At 40.0% G+C, this 13,983-nt stretch overlaps 1 protein-coding gene across 2 annotated transcripts in view; it reads left to right on the forward strand.

Annotated features, from left to right (window-relative positions):
• Positions 1–3,867: 3,867 nt before the first annotated feature.
• fam184ab (family with sequence similarity 184 member Ab) overlaps positions 3,868–13,983 on the forward strand; it is a 230,106-nt gene continuing 219,990 nt past the window's right edge. The window contains exon 1 of one of the 2 annotated variants that reach the window (XM_049589644.1): positions 3,868–4,634. In XM_049589644.1, coding sequence (XP_049445601.1) covers positions 4,473–4,634 — 162 coding nt within the window. In that variant the 5' untranslated portion in view covers positions 3,868–4,472. The remainder of the gene's footprint in view (positions 4,635–13,983) is intronic. The other variant, XM_049589645.1, reaches the window with a different exon arrangement.

A 13,983-nucleotide genomic window follows, 5' to 3' on the forward strand; every position in this document is an offset into this window, starting at 1 on the left:
GCTTGCTGGACCATCTCAAAGGGGCGGGGCTTAAAAGGTCCCTTGCAGCCTGCATTAGATCACATAAACACCCTTTTGAATTCTTTACACTACAGCTTGTGTGCTTTTGATTTTGGAAAGGCAAAAAAGAAAACTACAACCCACAGTGCCCAGCCACAGTTACTAATATATGAGGAGAAAACTACAACACAGGGAGAGGTTTAGCAGATGCCTGAGGATGTGCAGATTACAGTTTAATTAGGCTTATGTCAGCTAACCCCTATGTAAATTCTACAACATAATAGCCTAGTACATTTTGATCCTGCAAAAAAAATCTAATATAGTAGTTGTAAAACTTCTATAAAACTGTACATGTGGTGTTATTTTAACGAAAAGAAAAGAAGTGTCTTTAATAACAATGCCATTTTAATCATCTCATCACACAAACATTGCAATCCACTTCTAATCTGATGATAATGATGACACAGTTGTTCATCAAATTGCAACATTTTGAAACTGAATTATAACAAATTTCTGTACACAAACACAGACCGACATGCAGTGAACATTCACAGTGCTGCAAAAATCATGTAGACACATAAATAGAAACCATTAAGACAAACTGTTTGCATCATCCCTCTGATGATGATGATGATGATGATGATGATGATGTGAGGTACTGCCTGCAGGTGCCACTCAGTCGGTTTAAATTTTTTATCTCACTTAAGTTCAACCCTTTATAGATGAAGTCCCATCACTAGAATTCAACCTGGTGCATTTATGTTCCATGGAAGAAACGTGTACTTCATATGACCTATGAGCTTTATATGACGTCCACTGGTAAAATCTATAAGGAGAGAAAATAGGAAATCTGCTACTTTTTATTTTGTTTTGAAGAAACTTTAAGATTTTGAAGAGGACAAACTTTGTGTTAGGTGTGTTTGTGTGTATGTGTGTGTATGTATATACTTTATTAAGGCGGGAAGGTCCCGTTGAGATACAAGATGTCTTCTTCCAGGGAGTCCTGGTCATTTGACAACATTAGGTTGTCATGTTTTAAAATCTCTGTGGGGCTAAACAGGAAGTGGCACAGTGAGAGTTAACATTCATCTACACACCAGATGGTGGGCAAGGTTTTAATCTTTATGAAAACATGCAATGGCGTGCGAGCCGAGGAGAACAGCATCAGATTTGATGCTCATATATCATCTTAACCATAGAAGATGAAAGGACAGCGGCTGCTACTGACACGACAGTAAATGTTTACCAAAAATGTCTTTTGCAGGATTTTGACACAGATTCAAATGAGAAAACATCCTTAAGTTGATCCATTTATGTCATGCAAAAAGGTAGCATAGTGTTGGATGGTTCAGGTCAGCCAGGATACTTCTAGCCACAAAGACACAAAATGTACCATGGAGCAGCACTTTACAGTCATTACATGTCCATTATGTGTCCATTATGTATCATTATGTGTCATTATGTGGTATTTTTTCTTTTGTACAAAATGCATATGCAGGTGCATTGTACCCCAATGGCATAGCGCAGATTTAACATGTTACACATATGCTTTCAGCTTGAGTGTGTGCAAAACATGCAGCTGACATTTTGAGTTTCGTGCAAATGGATTCGGACATTTGGACTATGAACCATCATGCTTTATTAACACTGGTAACATAATCAATGTAAAACCTTATTAGTAGAGTAACAATCATTTGAAATACATTGCAGATATTGGTATCACTACAGATGAAGACAACCTACAGTAAGTGCAGGATTGTTACATCCAAAGACAAAATACAGTGTCACTGTCAGTATTGATTTTTGTAATCATGATATATGGGTATGTAGCCTCAACCTTCTTTCTACCGAGCATGAAAAATGGCTTTAATTTTCAATGTTTTACCTGTGACATTGTTAAAACATCTTGTCAACTCAGGATGAGAAAAACTAAAGATCACAGCACTATTAGGCATAAAAATCTTTCTCTGTTTCAGGTTTTTTTTAAAGCTTGCAACCCAGTCTTTCCACTACAGTATGACAGCTGTGACAACTGTGACATCGCTAGAATGTTATTTAAATGCTCTTAACTACTGCCTTGATTCTAAAATTTCATTTGAGACCATAACTTTTTTCTCCAGTAGATTATTCTTTGTGTTGGTGTAACCAGTAGACTCTGATGTTGTCTGTGTTGTGTTGATATGAAGAGGCCCAGACTGTGGATATCTGTGGAGGCGAAAGGAGGTGAAAAACAAGATCATCCGACACCCCTTTATAGGTGGAGTAACCCCAAAGGTGAACGTAGGGGTACAGAAACTGAGTATTAAACATTCCGCAAATTGACTATGGAGGCCTTGTGTAACTCTAATACTTGATATTACAAATGTACATTTGACTTTGTTACACATATTACTGCTGTATATTTGACCCTGTTACACTGGCTCACTGTTTTGTTGTTTTAACTTTATTTATTGGGCTTTTCAACAGACAGTAGTTACTCAGTGACAGAGGAGCTTACAATTTGAGTAGTGTGTCACAGTTAAGATCTTAGTAGAATGGCTTTTTATAACAATATAGACATTTTTTACACTACGAGTCAAATTCACCCATTCACACACACATTCACACACTGGTGGCCGAGGCTACCATACAAGGTGCCACCTGCTACTCAGTTTTTAACACACTCACACACTGATGGAAGCATGATCGGGAGCAATTTGGGATTCAGTATCTTGCTCAAGGGTACTTCAACATTCAGACAGGAGGAGCTGGGGATCAGCCCACTGATTAGTGGACAACCCACTTTACCACAGTCGCCCATGACATATTAAGACATGCAGTACTCTCTAGCTCTCTTTAATGGCGTTTCTAATTAACCCCTTGAAACCTTGAGTGAGACGCTTTTCACAAGATGGGGAAAAAAGGCAATGAGTAACTTGGACAGAAATGTCCCACAAATTGCAAAAAAATAATAGATTTAGAAATTTAAAAAAAAAAAAAAAAAAAAAGCTAGGGAAAAACTATATTTATAAATATCATTATTATATATCTAAAATTATGTTACACAATTATTATTTCACAATTAACTTTTCCCAGTTCATTTCCTTGTTTGTTTGTTTTTTTAACTAATTTTCTTGTTTTTAAATTTCTTTCTTTCTTTTTTTTTTTTTTTACAATTTTTTTTGGGTCATTTCTTCTTTCATTGCTTGTTGCTTTCTTCCCACGTTTCTGAAAGAAAGCAGGCTGATTTTCTGTCAGGTTTCAAAGGGTTAAATGTCATTTTATATTGTGTTTCTTTTGTACCTTGTATTTTAAAGTTTAATGTAAAGCACTTTGAATGCCTTACTGCCAAAATTTGGTATTTAAATAAACTTGCAGCACCAAAATTATAGTTTTCATTATGTATTTTTATTTGTATTTGTATTTATTCTCTTAATATATTATGTCACTTTTTTGTTTAACTTTTTTTTGAATATTGTTGTCACAGAAAAAAAGATGGATGGTCAATATGATGAAACCACAGCTGATTTAAAACAAATAAATGAGTGTGTTAAATCCAGCTAATTGTGATAATTAAGTTCAGCTGATAAACTTGATATATACTGTATATAATATAGTTGCTTTAATCTGTGTGTTTGCATTTTTCTCAGACCTAATGAGGTCTTTTATTTTGAAGAAACGCCAGGTGAGTTTGTTCTCTCATGCACGCGCCCAAAACATGCAAGTACACGACTTAAATTTCTTCAAAGTGTGATTTATATTAAAATCACAGCATCGCTACACAACACCACCCACCCCTTGAACGTCACATCTGGCATTCAGCGTCATGTTCATCACGTTCACGTGCGCTCACCGTCCTGATTTCGATTTCTCCCACAGCACCTGAAGGCAGCGCTACTCCCATCCTACGTGAATGCAGCATAAACTGTTGAGGTGATCCATGGCAACAGAGGAGCAGCAACCAACCGCCGAGCCTGTCCTACACACTCTTCCCTAACTAACACACACACGTACCTCCAATCTCTACACACTCTCCGTCAATGTAGCCGGAATGCACCGAGGAGGAATCACTCTTAACGGCCCCCGTTGAGACATTTCGGTATCAAGGTGACCGACCGGGAGCCAGTCAGCTGCCCGACAACGGCTCCACATCAGCGCCAGGTGACAGCAGACAGGACCCGCACCTCGGACCGCTTTAACGGACACATTTTTGAACGGACAAGATGGTAGTAGCTAACGTTTCTGGAGCTTAAAAATAACACAGTTCCTCCTTTATTGTTATTGTTATCCGGAACTGAGCAACATGAAACCAATTTTTAACAGTTTGTGGGCTGAAAAGGCATCATATTTTTGATTAATTTGTGTTGTGTCGTGGCAAAAATCCGACACTGTCCCGGTCCTCTCCTCCGCCGCTCGCTGGCCGTCTCCTCACACCGTCCACTTTATTATTACAGCCCATATCTCTCTTAAGCATCTGAAGCATCATCGTGAAGATGGCGACTGGGTCGGGTTGGCAGCAGTATTACTGCCCTGCCGGTCAGGGGAAATTTAGTTCATCCTCAGCCAGCAGCATGTCCTTTCAGACCGGCATCACCATGGAATATACCCAAGACCTGCACCTGAAGATGAGCAAGAAAATAGCACAGCTAACAAAGGTAAGGAGTGTTATTATGAGGCCTGTTCTTCACTCCCTGAGCACTGTATCAACCCTTGGGTTAAACCCTCTGCCTCCCGTTCATGTGTGAGAACTCGGCACCAGACCTCGTTGGGAATTCTGCGTATTTAGTCATTTATCTCCTGTTGATGACAGTTTCTAAAAGGAAACACAAGATGTTGATATTTATCTAAATTAGAAGCATATTCTTGTACTTTCGGCGTGAATATAATAAAAAAAATCACGCATTTCCAAATAAATATAATGAACTCTTTAAATTAATTGGCGCTGCTCACTAGTGCTGTGTTTTGGTGTGGGGATTAAGAGGTAAACTCATGATTAAAGTTGAATTGTCATTGAATACATTCAGATTGGTAGCTTAATTTTAGCCCGAATTAAAATTCAGCTACTGCTTGTTCTTAAAATATCTTAAAATCCCCGATACAAACACGCATTGAAGTGAAACAGCAAAGAAACCTAAAATTGTGAATCCCTTCAACGTAGTTTGGTGGCAAGAGCGGCACACTTGGGAGGTATGAGCTGTCCAAAGGCGAGCCCGGTCTGTTCGGATGCTGCATCCATCAATATCGGGGTCATTAGCTACGGTAATAATCAGATCAGCCATTAATCACCTGTAGCAGCACACACCGTGCTGGCGTTTTGTTTTACTTGGCCATGTTAATGTTGTTCTGGGGGCCCTTTATAAATAGTCATGCAGCTAAATAAGGCACTTCCTCCAAACTTTGATCCTTCTTGATGACAAGCAGTACTTGGAAATGAGACACAGATTAAAAAATAAGACACATGCTCGCTTGATAACTGCATCCTGTTGCAGTTATTCAATTCCCTGTACCCTCTCCGTATTTGCTTATGTAGAATATTTGATTATATGCCTTCTTATTCCCCTGTTGTATGTGTGTTGAATTGGAATTTATGTGCCTTTTGATGTGTATTTATTTATGTAGCATGCAGTTCTGGGAAAAATGTGTACTGTTAATATAGCATACATTCATTTCAGAAGCTTATTAACAGGAATTAGTTCAGTTAAACATTTTATTTGCTTTGGCCCAGCTGACGAGGATGTTATATTTCTCCACTGACTCTACCTGTGGGCTTTCAAGGGCATTTCAAATGTTTTTTATGCCCTGAGGAGCAGTGCTTTCATCTCTCACTTGCTAAAATGACAGGGTTCAAACTTCTAACGCGGAATAGCAACTCCTCCGCCGCATTCACCCAGGGTCAAAGCATGTTTGTAGTTCCAGTATGTCATTATCATCAAGCTGTAGGTCTAACGCTGCCTCACACACATTTCCAGGTGGCTTTTTTTTTTGGAGAGGCCTCTTCTTTGCTGCTGAGGACTTTGACACCTCAACTTGGTTATATCCTCAAAGGATTTGCTACTGACACTAACACAAGATTTGTGCTCTCAGTATTTCTCTTTGTTGCTGAGGAAGTGGAGGCTGGGAAAAAAAATCATAATTCAGCAGCCTTGGGCTAGGTGTGTGCCAAGGCTTAGTGCAGTGTGGGCTCTTTAAAGTCACATTGAAAGGGAAAAAAAGTCTTTTCACCTTGTTTGCTCAATCTCTATAGCATAACATCCAGCATATGTATTTAACACAAACACTGAGGAAATTACACACATTATATTTTCTTTTTTTTAGGCATACTAACAAATATACAGGCAGGTATGTACACATGCCTTGATACCCTCACATTATACAGCTGACTATGTCAAGAAACGTCGAAGCTTTCGAAGATAAAGCTAATTGAATTCACAAAACAAATTCTTAGAGGCGATTTTTGTGATCACTCTGCTTGAAATTCTTATTTTCAACTTCAGAAGTTTCGCAGACATCTCAGAGTGGCAGCTTGGTAAACGGAACAGTAGCAAACACCTCTTTTACTTTACATAAGGAGTCATAGTTGTGTCACGGTGGATGAATTCAATTTGTTTAGCAGAATCCAGTACAAACCCAGTAAGCACTGGGCTGAAATTTGTGTGAAAAGTGAACAATATGAATGCATCTGCTGCTGGTTTGACAGCACTTAAATTACTTTACCTCCATGATAAAATAGTTTTGTTTAGGCCACATTTTAGCTTAAAGATGCTGAATTATTTTGAGCGGAAAATTAACAAAAGGGCACAGAACAATGTCAAGCAGCAATACCAAAAATGAAATAGTTAAAAAAGGACATGCTTATTGGTAAAATTCTGCACAAAAACGCATCACAAACTGTGCTAAATATGCATTATAATTGCACAATTCCAAGGATGTACAGATTTTGAGTGTCAAGCACTTCATTTCCTGCATTCTGGTGAATGTTTATGGACCATTTTGTACATTTTCTGCATCTGTTTATGGAGTTGTCACAACAAAAACCTTCTGATACTTTAAATCTAACTTAGGGGGACAAATGAACATGTTATAAATATTGAGGGTTACGTGTCCCCTGAAATCTATGCCCACGCACAAATCATGTCTTTCACTTTTAAGGTCATTTCTTTGAGAGACAGGCGAGGCATGTCGAAGCTTTTGTAAACCTCTACAGCGGATTACTTGTGTTACATTATTAACATTGAATGCATCATCATGCAGAGAGTGTTGTAGGGCTGTGTACTGTAATAGGGAGTGTTTTGGTGTTTGTCCATGTGATATTTCAGTTCAGGGCCAGATTTAGGGGCATCCTCTGTGGCTGTGAAGGGGCTGGGCACTTGGATGAGTGCATCAGAGATTACTGAGTTGACATGTCACACAGTACATGATACATTTGCCTGTGACGGACATCAAGTGAACCCTCGAATAATAGGAATTTCAAGCATAGTGATCACAAAATTGCTCATGAAAAGTTCTCAGTTTCAGCTTTATTTGAATTAAAAATAAAAATACAATATTAAACCTTGTTCAACTGAATATATTATAGATTGATACATTTATTTGAATATTACAAGGTAAAAGCTGAGTATTTTCATGTAGCATTTACCATCTAAAACAATGGTGAATGGCATTTTCATATGTCAAGTCACATGATTCCCACAGGCATCACATCTGAGCCTCGCATCTCCCGTGCCTTGTTGTATTAAGCCGCAACAAAGCAGGGGAATGGGCCGATAGCATGCAGGCCATCTGCTCTCACTGACCGCTGATCTCCGTGGGGCCAGAGCTGCATTCAGGAATAAATAGCAACCTTGAAACCTCTCGGAGCAGCTCTCCGACACATTACGAGCTGACTGATTTCCAGCTCGCTGTGTCTGAAGATGACTCGAGAGTGATTGAGGCATCTGAATTTTTTATCTCATACTTTGACTGGCCTACTTTAATCCTGAGTGTCTTTTTGTGTTCTTACTTTGCATATCATTATCAGTTCCCTTTTTAGTTCTGACACTCCTGAATTTCTCCTTTGCTTTCTTGTCATATTTTAGGGCTTTTTTTTCTTGACTGGCCTCTTCCTCTTTGAATTTCCTGATTTCTGATGATTATCTGCTCTTTAGAAATGCACCAATACAGAAAGTACAGCATGCAGCAGTGTTGTCAGATCAGCTTTGACTCAAGCATTGGCTCCATACGCTTTTGCAGGGACTTCATGCTTTGTCAGTAAATCAGTCATTGATTGCTCTTCTCCCGTAGCATTGAGTTTCATGATTTGTGATGCGGGACCTGTTTGCTGCCGCTGTTATTTAAGACTTCTCGCAGTAATTTTTAATCCCACAAAGCTGCTTTCCGGCCCTTTTGTGTAGTCTGGGCTCGGCGAGGATTTTGCTGTCATAATTTTTTGGAAAGCCGTATTTCATAAGTTATACTCTCTCTGATGGTTTTGCCTTTTATTGTAGTGCCTCTGTCAAAAAGGAGGTAACATAGGGGTTTTTGCTGCTATGGCAACAAGTTTTATGTAAATTATAATTCAGGGCAATAGCATGTAAGAAGTGGGCCGAGGATTTTTTAAAGGAATGAGCCTGATTTTAAAGCCTGTCCACAGTGAATCAGGGCTGGAAGTTTCTGGTTGTTGTCAGAGCGCTGGGAAACAGAGCGGGCGGCGTCTCATTTTGCATCGTCAGGAGAATGCCTTAAAACAAATGTATTACCTAGCCTAGGGTGTGTGTGTGTGTGTGTGTGTGTGTGTGTGTGTGTATCAGCGGGCACACGTGTGTGTGCGCGTGTGAGTGCATGTGTGTCATCATCAGCAATGCCTGACTGACTTAAGCGTCAAAGTGAGTCAGAAATAGACCTCTGAGCTCTCCATGTATTTCTGGACGAAGGGATTGAAAGAGACAGAGATAGTGGAATATTGTAGAGTGTGTGTTTGTGTGTGTGTGTGTGTGTGTGTGTACAGTACTTGCAAGTCATATTCTGTAGTGCTGCAGCACCACAGCGTGTACATAAACATTTCAACAATTCAAATGTGGATGAATACATTTAACAACTTTTTAACCACGCCATCATCCACTAATACCCTCCTGCCTGCTCTTCAACATTTCTAAATTTCTGTCAATTCCATATAATATCGTACAGCTCACTGGGGAACCAGCTACGTCACCATGTGTGGATGCAAAGATACAGTTCACTGCACAAATTCTGGATGTGATTATTTTAAGAATAGGCTTGAAAACTACTGGAATCCAGCGAAACATAATTGTGATGATTCCACTTGAATATGCATGAGTATGACTCAACTATTGTACATGGTCTGTACTGTAGTGCAGAACATACAGGCTCATCCAAGTTAACATAATAACAGTACTGGGTGTTATTCTCTGATAAAGGATAAATTAATAATCTAAATGTAACTGTTATTGATAAGCTTTTTTTCCTTCATGCACCCACCATCTCAGAACTGTCAAGAGTTGCTCCTCTCTGCCTGTGCTTCTTGCCAAACCCCCCAAAATAGATGGAAAATCACACAAACTGCAGTTATCTATTTTTGTAATATCCCCAAATTTCATACTGGCCAAGTGCCTGTTCAGTACTGCAGGGAAAGGAGTGATTCTAAGTGGATACAGATGTGCAAAATATTGACAGATAAGAGTTCCGTTTTGTATAGGCCATAATTGGGGAAATGCATGTCAGTACCAGTGCCGTTTATTGAGTGACTGTAAATAATGGCTGAAAATACGGCTGAAAACACACACAAATAGGCTCTCATCACTCGGCGGCGACATTTAAGCCAAGATGCACGTGTGTGTGTGTGTGTGTGTGTGTGTGTGTGTGTGTGTGTGTGTGTGTGCATGTGTTTGTTGATGCCATAATCCAGGGGTGGTAGTGCAGTGATCTGTGTAGCTTGGGCAGGGTTAGAGAGCAGATGGTCTGAGCAACATGACTCCAGACTTGGGAACAGAGTAACGCTGATTCAGTGGGGATTTTTAAGCCTGGTACTGCTCTATTCAAATAACACTACCAATACATTTATATTCTTTTAAAATTAAAATATAGAATTTTACTTACAAAATGATTAAACAAATAGCTTCTTTGCATATGACATCATACTTCGGTGTGCCGCACAGATGGAGGGAGGCCACTGAAGGCAAAGACGACCAGCACTGCACAAATACCTATGATTGTGATGGTGATGGCTGTTCCAATCAATCAAATTGGGGAAAAAACAAGGGTCACTTTCAGTCGCAAAAATAACAAGATGTAAAGGAGAAAAGTAAAAAAAGACAGATTGAGAAACAGTGGCAGATGTGGATCAAAAACCTGTGGATAAAAAAAACAGAGTTAACTAATAGAGCGCTGCAGGGATGACTTTTTTTTCTGAAGGCCGACACTGATGTTCCCGTCGCCCTGGTTCCCTCATGAAAAAGCCAGTGGGATATTTTCATCTGATTTTGTATCACTGTAGAAAATAAGTTCTGTGGCAAACAAAAGTGTATGATAGTTACACGTTTTCTCCACAAATTCACACCACTTTTATGATTCTTGCAGCGTAAATGCAATCTCCAGAAGTAAAAACCTAACGTTAGGCTATGTGCACTACAAATGACACGATGGTGACACGACTTACCGTTGCCATAACAATGAGTCTGTAACGTCGTGTTTGGCCTGATGACGTTCTGTGGCCTCATTTCACCACTTGTTAGCAACTACCTTTTTTAACACAGCTTAAAGCTCCAGAATTCACAAGAGGGGTATTTACTGACATATTTTATGTCATAGAATAAAACGTGAAGATATCTACGCTTGTGTTAACATAATTTATAAAATGCACCCACTTCAAGACAAGGAAACCGGAAGAGCTTAAATTGCTAACTCATTTCAGGATGTAGTACTCATTCCTTCATCACGCTACATCAAACGTAACTTTTAAAGCGCTGTGTTTAACATGCCTCGAGTTGGATGCAATAACAATGTGCTGTGACAACTTCTCTGTGTTTTTAGCGTTTCACCAGACCTGGGAACAGTTGACCTAGTAGGTAGAAAATAATAGCTAAAGTTAGCTAATGTTAGCAAGTAACGTTAGCTTGACAGCGATGCATCCATGTACAGAGCTGAAATATAAAAGACAATTTTCCTTAAGCATATTAACTCACCTGGCTATAAACAAGTTGGCAGTCGTTTCAGTCATGGCCCAACCGTGCACAAAATAGTTGTAGTCCTCTAGACTCTTGTACACGTTCATCAGCTCACCATGTAACGTAAGTAACGTTAGGAGGTATGAATGATGAGGTAATTTTTAACAATGATCCAGTCCACACTGGGGATATTGGTCAAGTTGTGGGAAACATCGCTTTTCTTCGTCTTGCATGGCTCACATTCACCGTGAGTGTCAATTTTCTTTGATACCTGCTGCCTGCAGGGTCATCCAACCCCTCTATGTAGTCACTTTCCTACATATCCAATTCACTTCCTGCTCTCCATCTGAATTTTGTGTCATACTAGTCATGTGATTGCAAACAAGGTATTAAATATCTGAATAGCCAAAAAATGTTCTGTGAATTGTACCCTTAGTAGAGTGGAAAATACCCCATACTACTACAATTGTACTTCTGCATTTACTGTTAGGCCTACTGTAGTTGTAGCGAATCATGTTGCTATTGCTAATGGTCTTGTTAAATTTGACTCTCCATCTGATGCTGTTGTTGCAACATTGCTAGTCTAAATTTCGGCAACAGAGTGGAGCCTGGGTTATTAAAACTTCATGATGTTCTCTTAATTAAACAATCAACGAAAAGCATATTCCCAAGACACCTATTAGAAGCAGGTATTGTAAAGTAGCTGTTGAGATGTTAATTAATGTGTAAAGATAATGGCGGATTGTTTGTTTTTTTTGGTTATCTTTTTGCACCTAGCATTTACTGTGTGTATGTGTGTGAGTGGTGTAAAAGGTGTGGAGTGAGAGAAGCGACAGAGCCCGCTGAGTGACACCTCATTATAAGCCCTTATTTATCACAGAAAACAGGAAGTGCACGAAAGAGTGATGTCACCACTTTGTGTCCTGAGAGTCGCTTCAGGAGGTGGCAAACTGGAAAGACTACCCCCTCACTGAATCTGAAAGAACCGGGCCATGAATTTTTGTAATCTCTAAATATAATTTTAGGAGAATGAAAAGACAGAGGAGATTGGTGTGTGTGTGTGTGTGTGTGTGTGTGTGTGTGTGTGTGTAAGTGTGTGTGCGCGTGGCGGCCTGCTGCTGCTGTGAGGAGTGCAGCTTATTAACCTCTGCAGGATGCTCCTTCGCTGATTGTCACAATTCACTGTCAGATTTCATTAAGATACGCCCACACACTCACACTCACACACACATATCGGGAGACAGGGAGGAAGATAGGGGGAGAGAGAGGTGCATATTGGCCTCAAGCACTATCCAGTACAAATAAAACACTGCTGACATGCCTGTTGACTTCCACACACATGCTTGGGCGCACACACACACAGTGGATCACAGATTCACGAGGTGTGTATGGAGGATGATTTGATGAGTCACTCTTAATGTTTGACCTTGAATGTCTCCTCAGCGTTCGGACAGCCAGAAGCCACATTGCTACTACTCCTCTCAGTTGGCTGATGCAGCAGCCAACCGTGTCGCAGCAACAGGCGAGACACAGAGTGATGCCGGTGTGCGATTGGCTGTTATATATACACACAGCTGATTTATCAGACAAATATTCTGTTGGCTTTGTGGGAAGTCTCAGCCGGTCAGTGTCTTCCACCCCCAGTATGATGGAGCTTTGTCTGTAAACACAGCCCGTGTGTTTTATTATTACTGTTATGAGGTGTCTGACCTGAGAGCTCATTCCAGCGTGTGGTGGGACTGTACTCAACAGACTGTAAAAAACTGCAATGAAACCTGCCTCACTGATTCACTGAATGACAACTGTTAGTGTAAGGTTTGGGAATTTTAAGGACATGACATTACATTTATTGTATCACAGTATATGGAATACTAGCTGTGATCCAAGGTTATTAATATTCCATCAAATTCATGACACTGTCAAATTTCATTGCTGGTTTGTGACTCAACAAACACAGCAAGCACAACTCCTGTTGTGAATTGGCACTATATAAATGATCTTGACCGGAATTTAATATTGAATATGTATTGTAGAGCTGTCCTGTTTTAATAACAACCTTCAATCAAAAGTATTAGCGCTGACATCTCAAAAGACAGCCCTGTAAAAAAGCCCCTCTGGTCATTAGGCACCAGAGCTGGGTAAATTATGATTCCAGTACAATATTAGTATCCTGGAGATCATACCAATACCAATGGAGTCCTTCATTCGATACACATAATGTGAATGGAGTGGCGTGTTCTATAGGGCTGCCCTATCAGTGAAAGAAACTCTGAAATAAAGTCTTGACTGTCACAATACTCTTGGTAGAGACAACTGCAGACATGATTTTAGCAGCTGGAGGTGGATTTTTAAAGTGTTTTTAATGGGAATTAATCTTTTTGCTTGCTGTTTTTGCATTACGAAGCCCCACGCATTTCTGCGCTCTAGGCGCCTGGCGTCTTTGCTGGAGCGCTCTGAACTCCTCGAGTTGGAAAAACTTCAACTCAGAGCAAAAAAAGCGCCCCAGGTCAACTCTTTTTCATCATCTTTTTTCCCATTGTCCAATCGGATGATTTGAGAGGCGGACCTTCTGTGGTAGTCATGACAACAAGTTTACAGTTGGTAAACAATGGAGGAGAAACTGGTGGTAGTGGTTGCTGGATACCCAGAGCTATACGGCCTGATGATAGACAGCAGTTTGTCAAACTGTTGCCAAGTCATTCTAAAATATACCTGGAAATGCCCATCATTGAGGCGAAGCTCCTGGACCAACTGCTGGTACTCCCCATGACCCACCCGCTATTTTAGGATCTCATGTACCCACACAGATCTCCCTTTCCCTGTGCCCAAAAACTATTTGCTGACA

Source organism: Epinephelus fuscoguttatus, linkage group LG11, assembly GCF_011397635.1.
Source record: "Epinephelus fuscoguttatus linkage group LG11, E.fuscoguttatus.final_Chr_v1".
Taxonomy (NCBI): Eukaryota; Metazoa; Chordata; class Actinopteri; order Perciformes; family Serranidae; genus Epinephelus; species Epinephelus fuscoguttatus.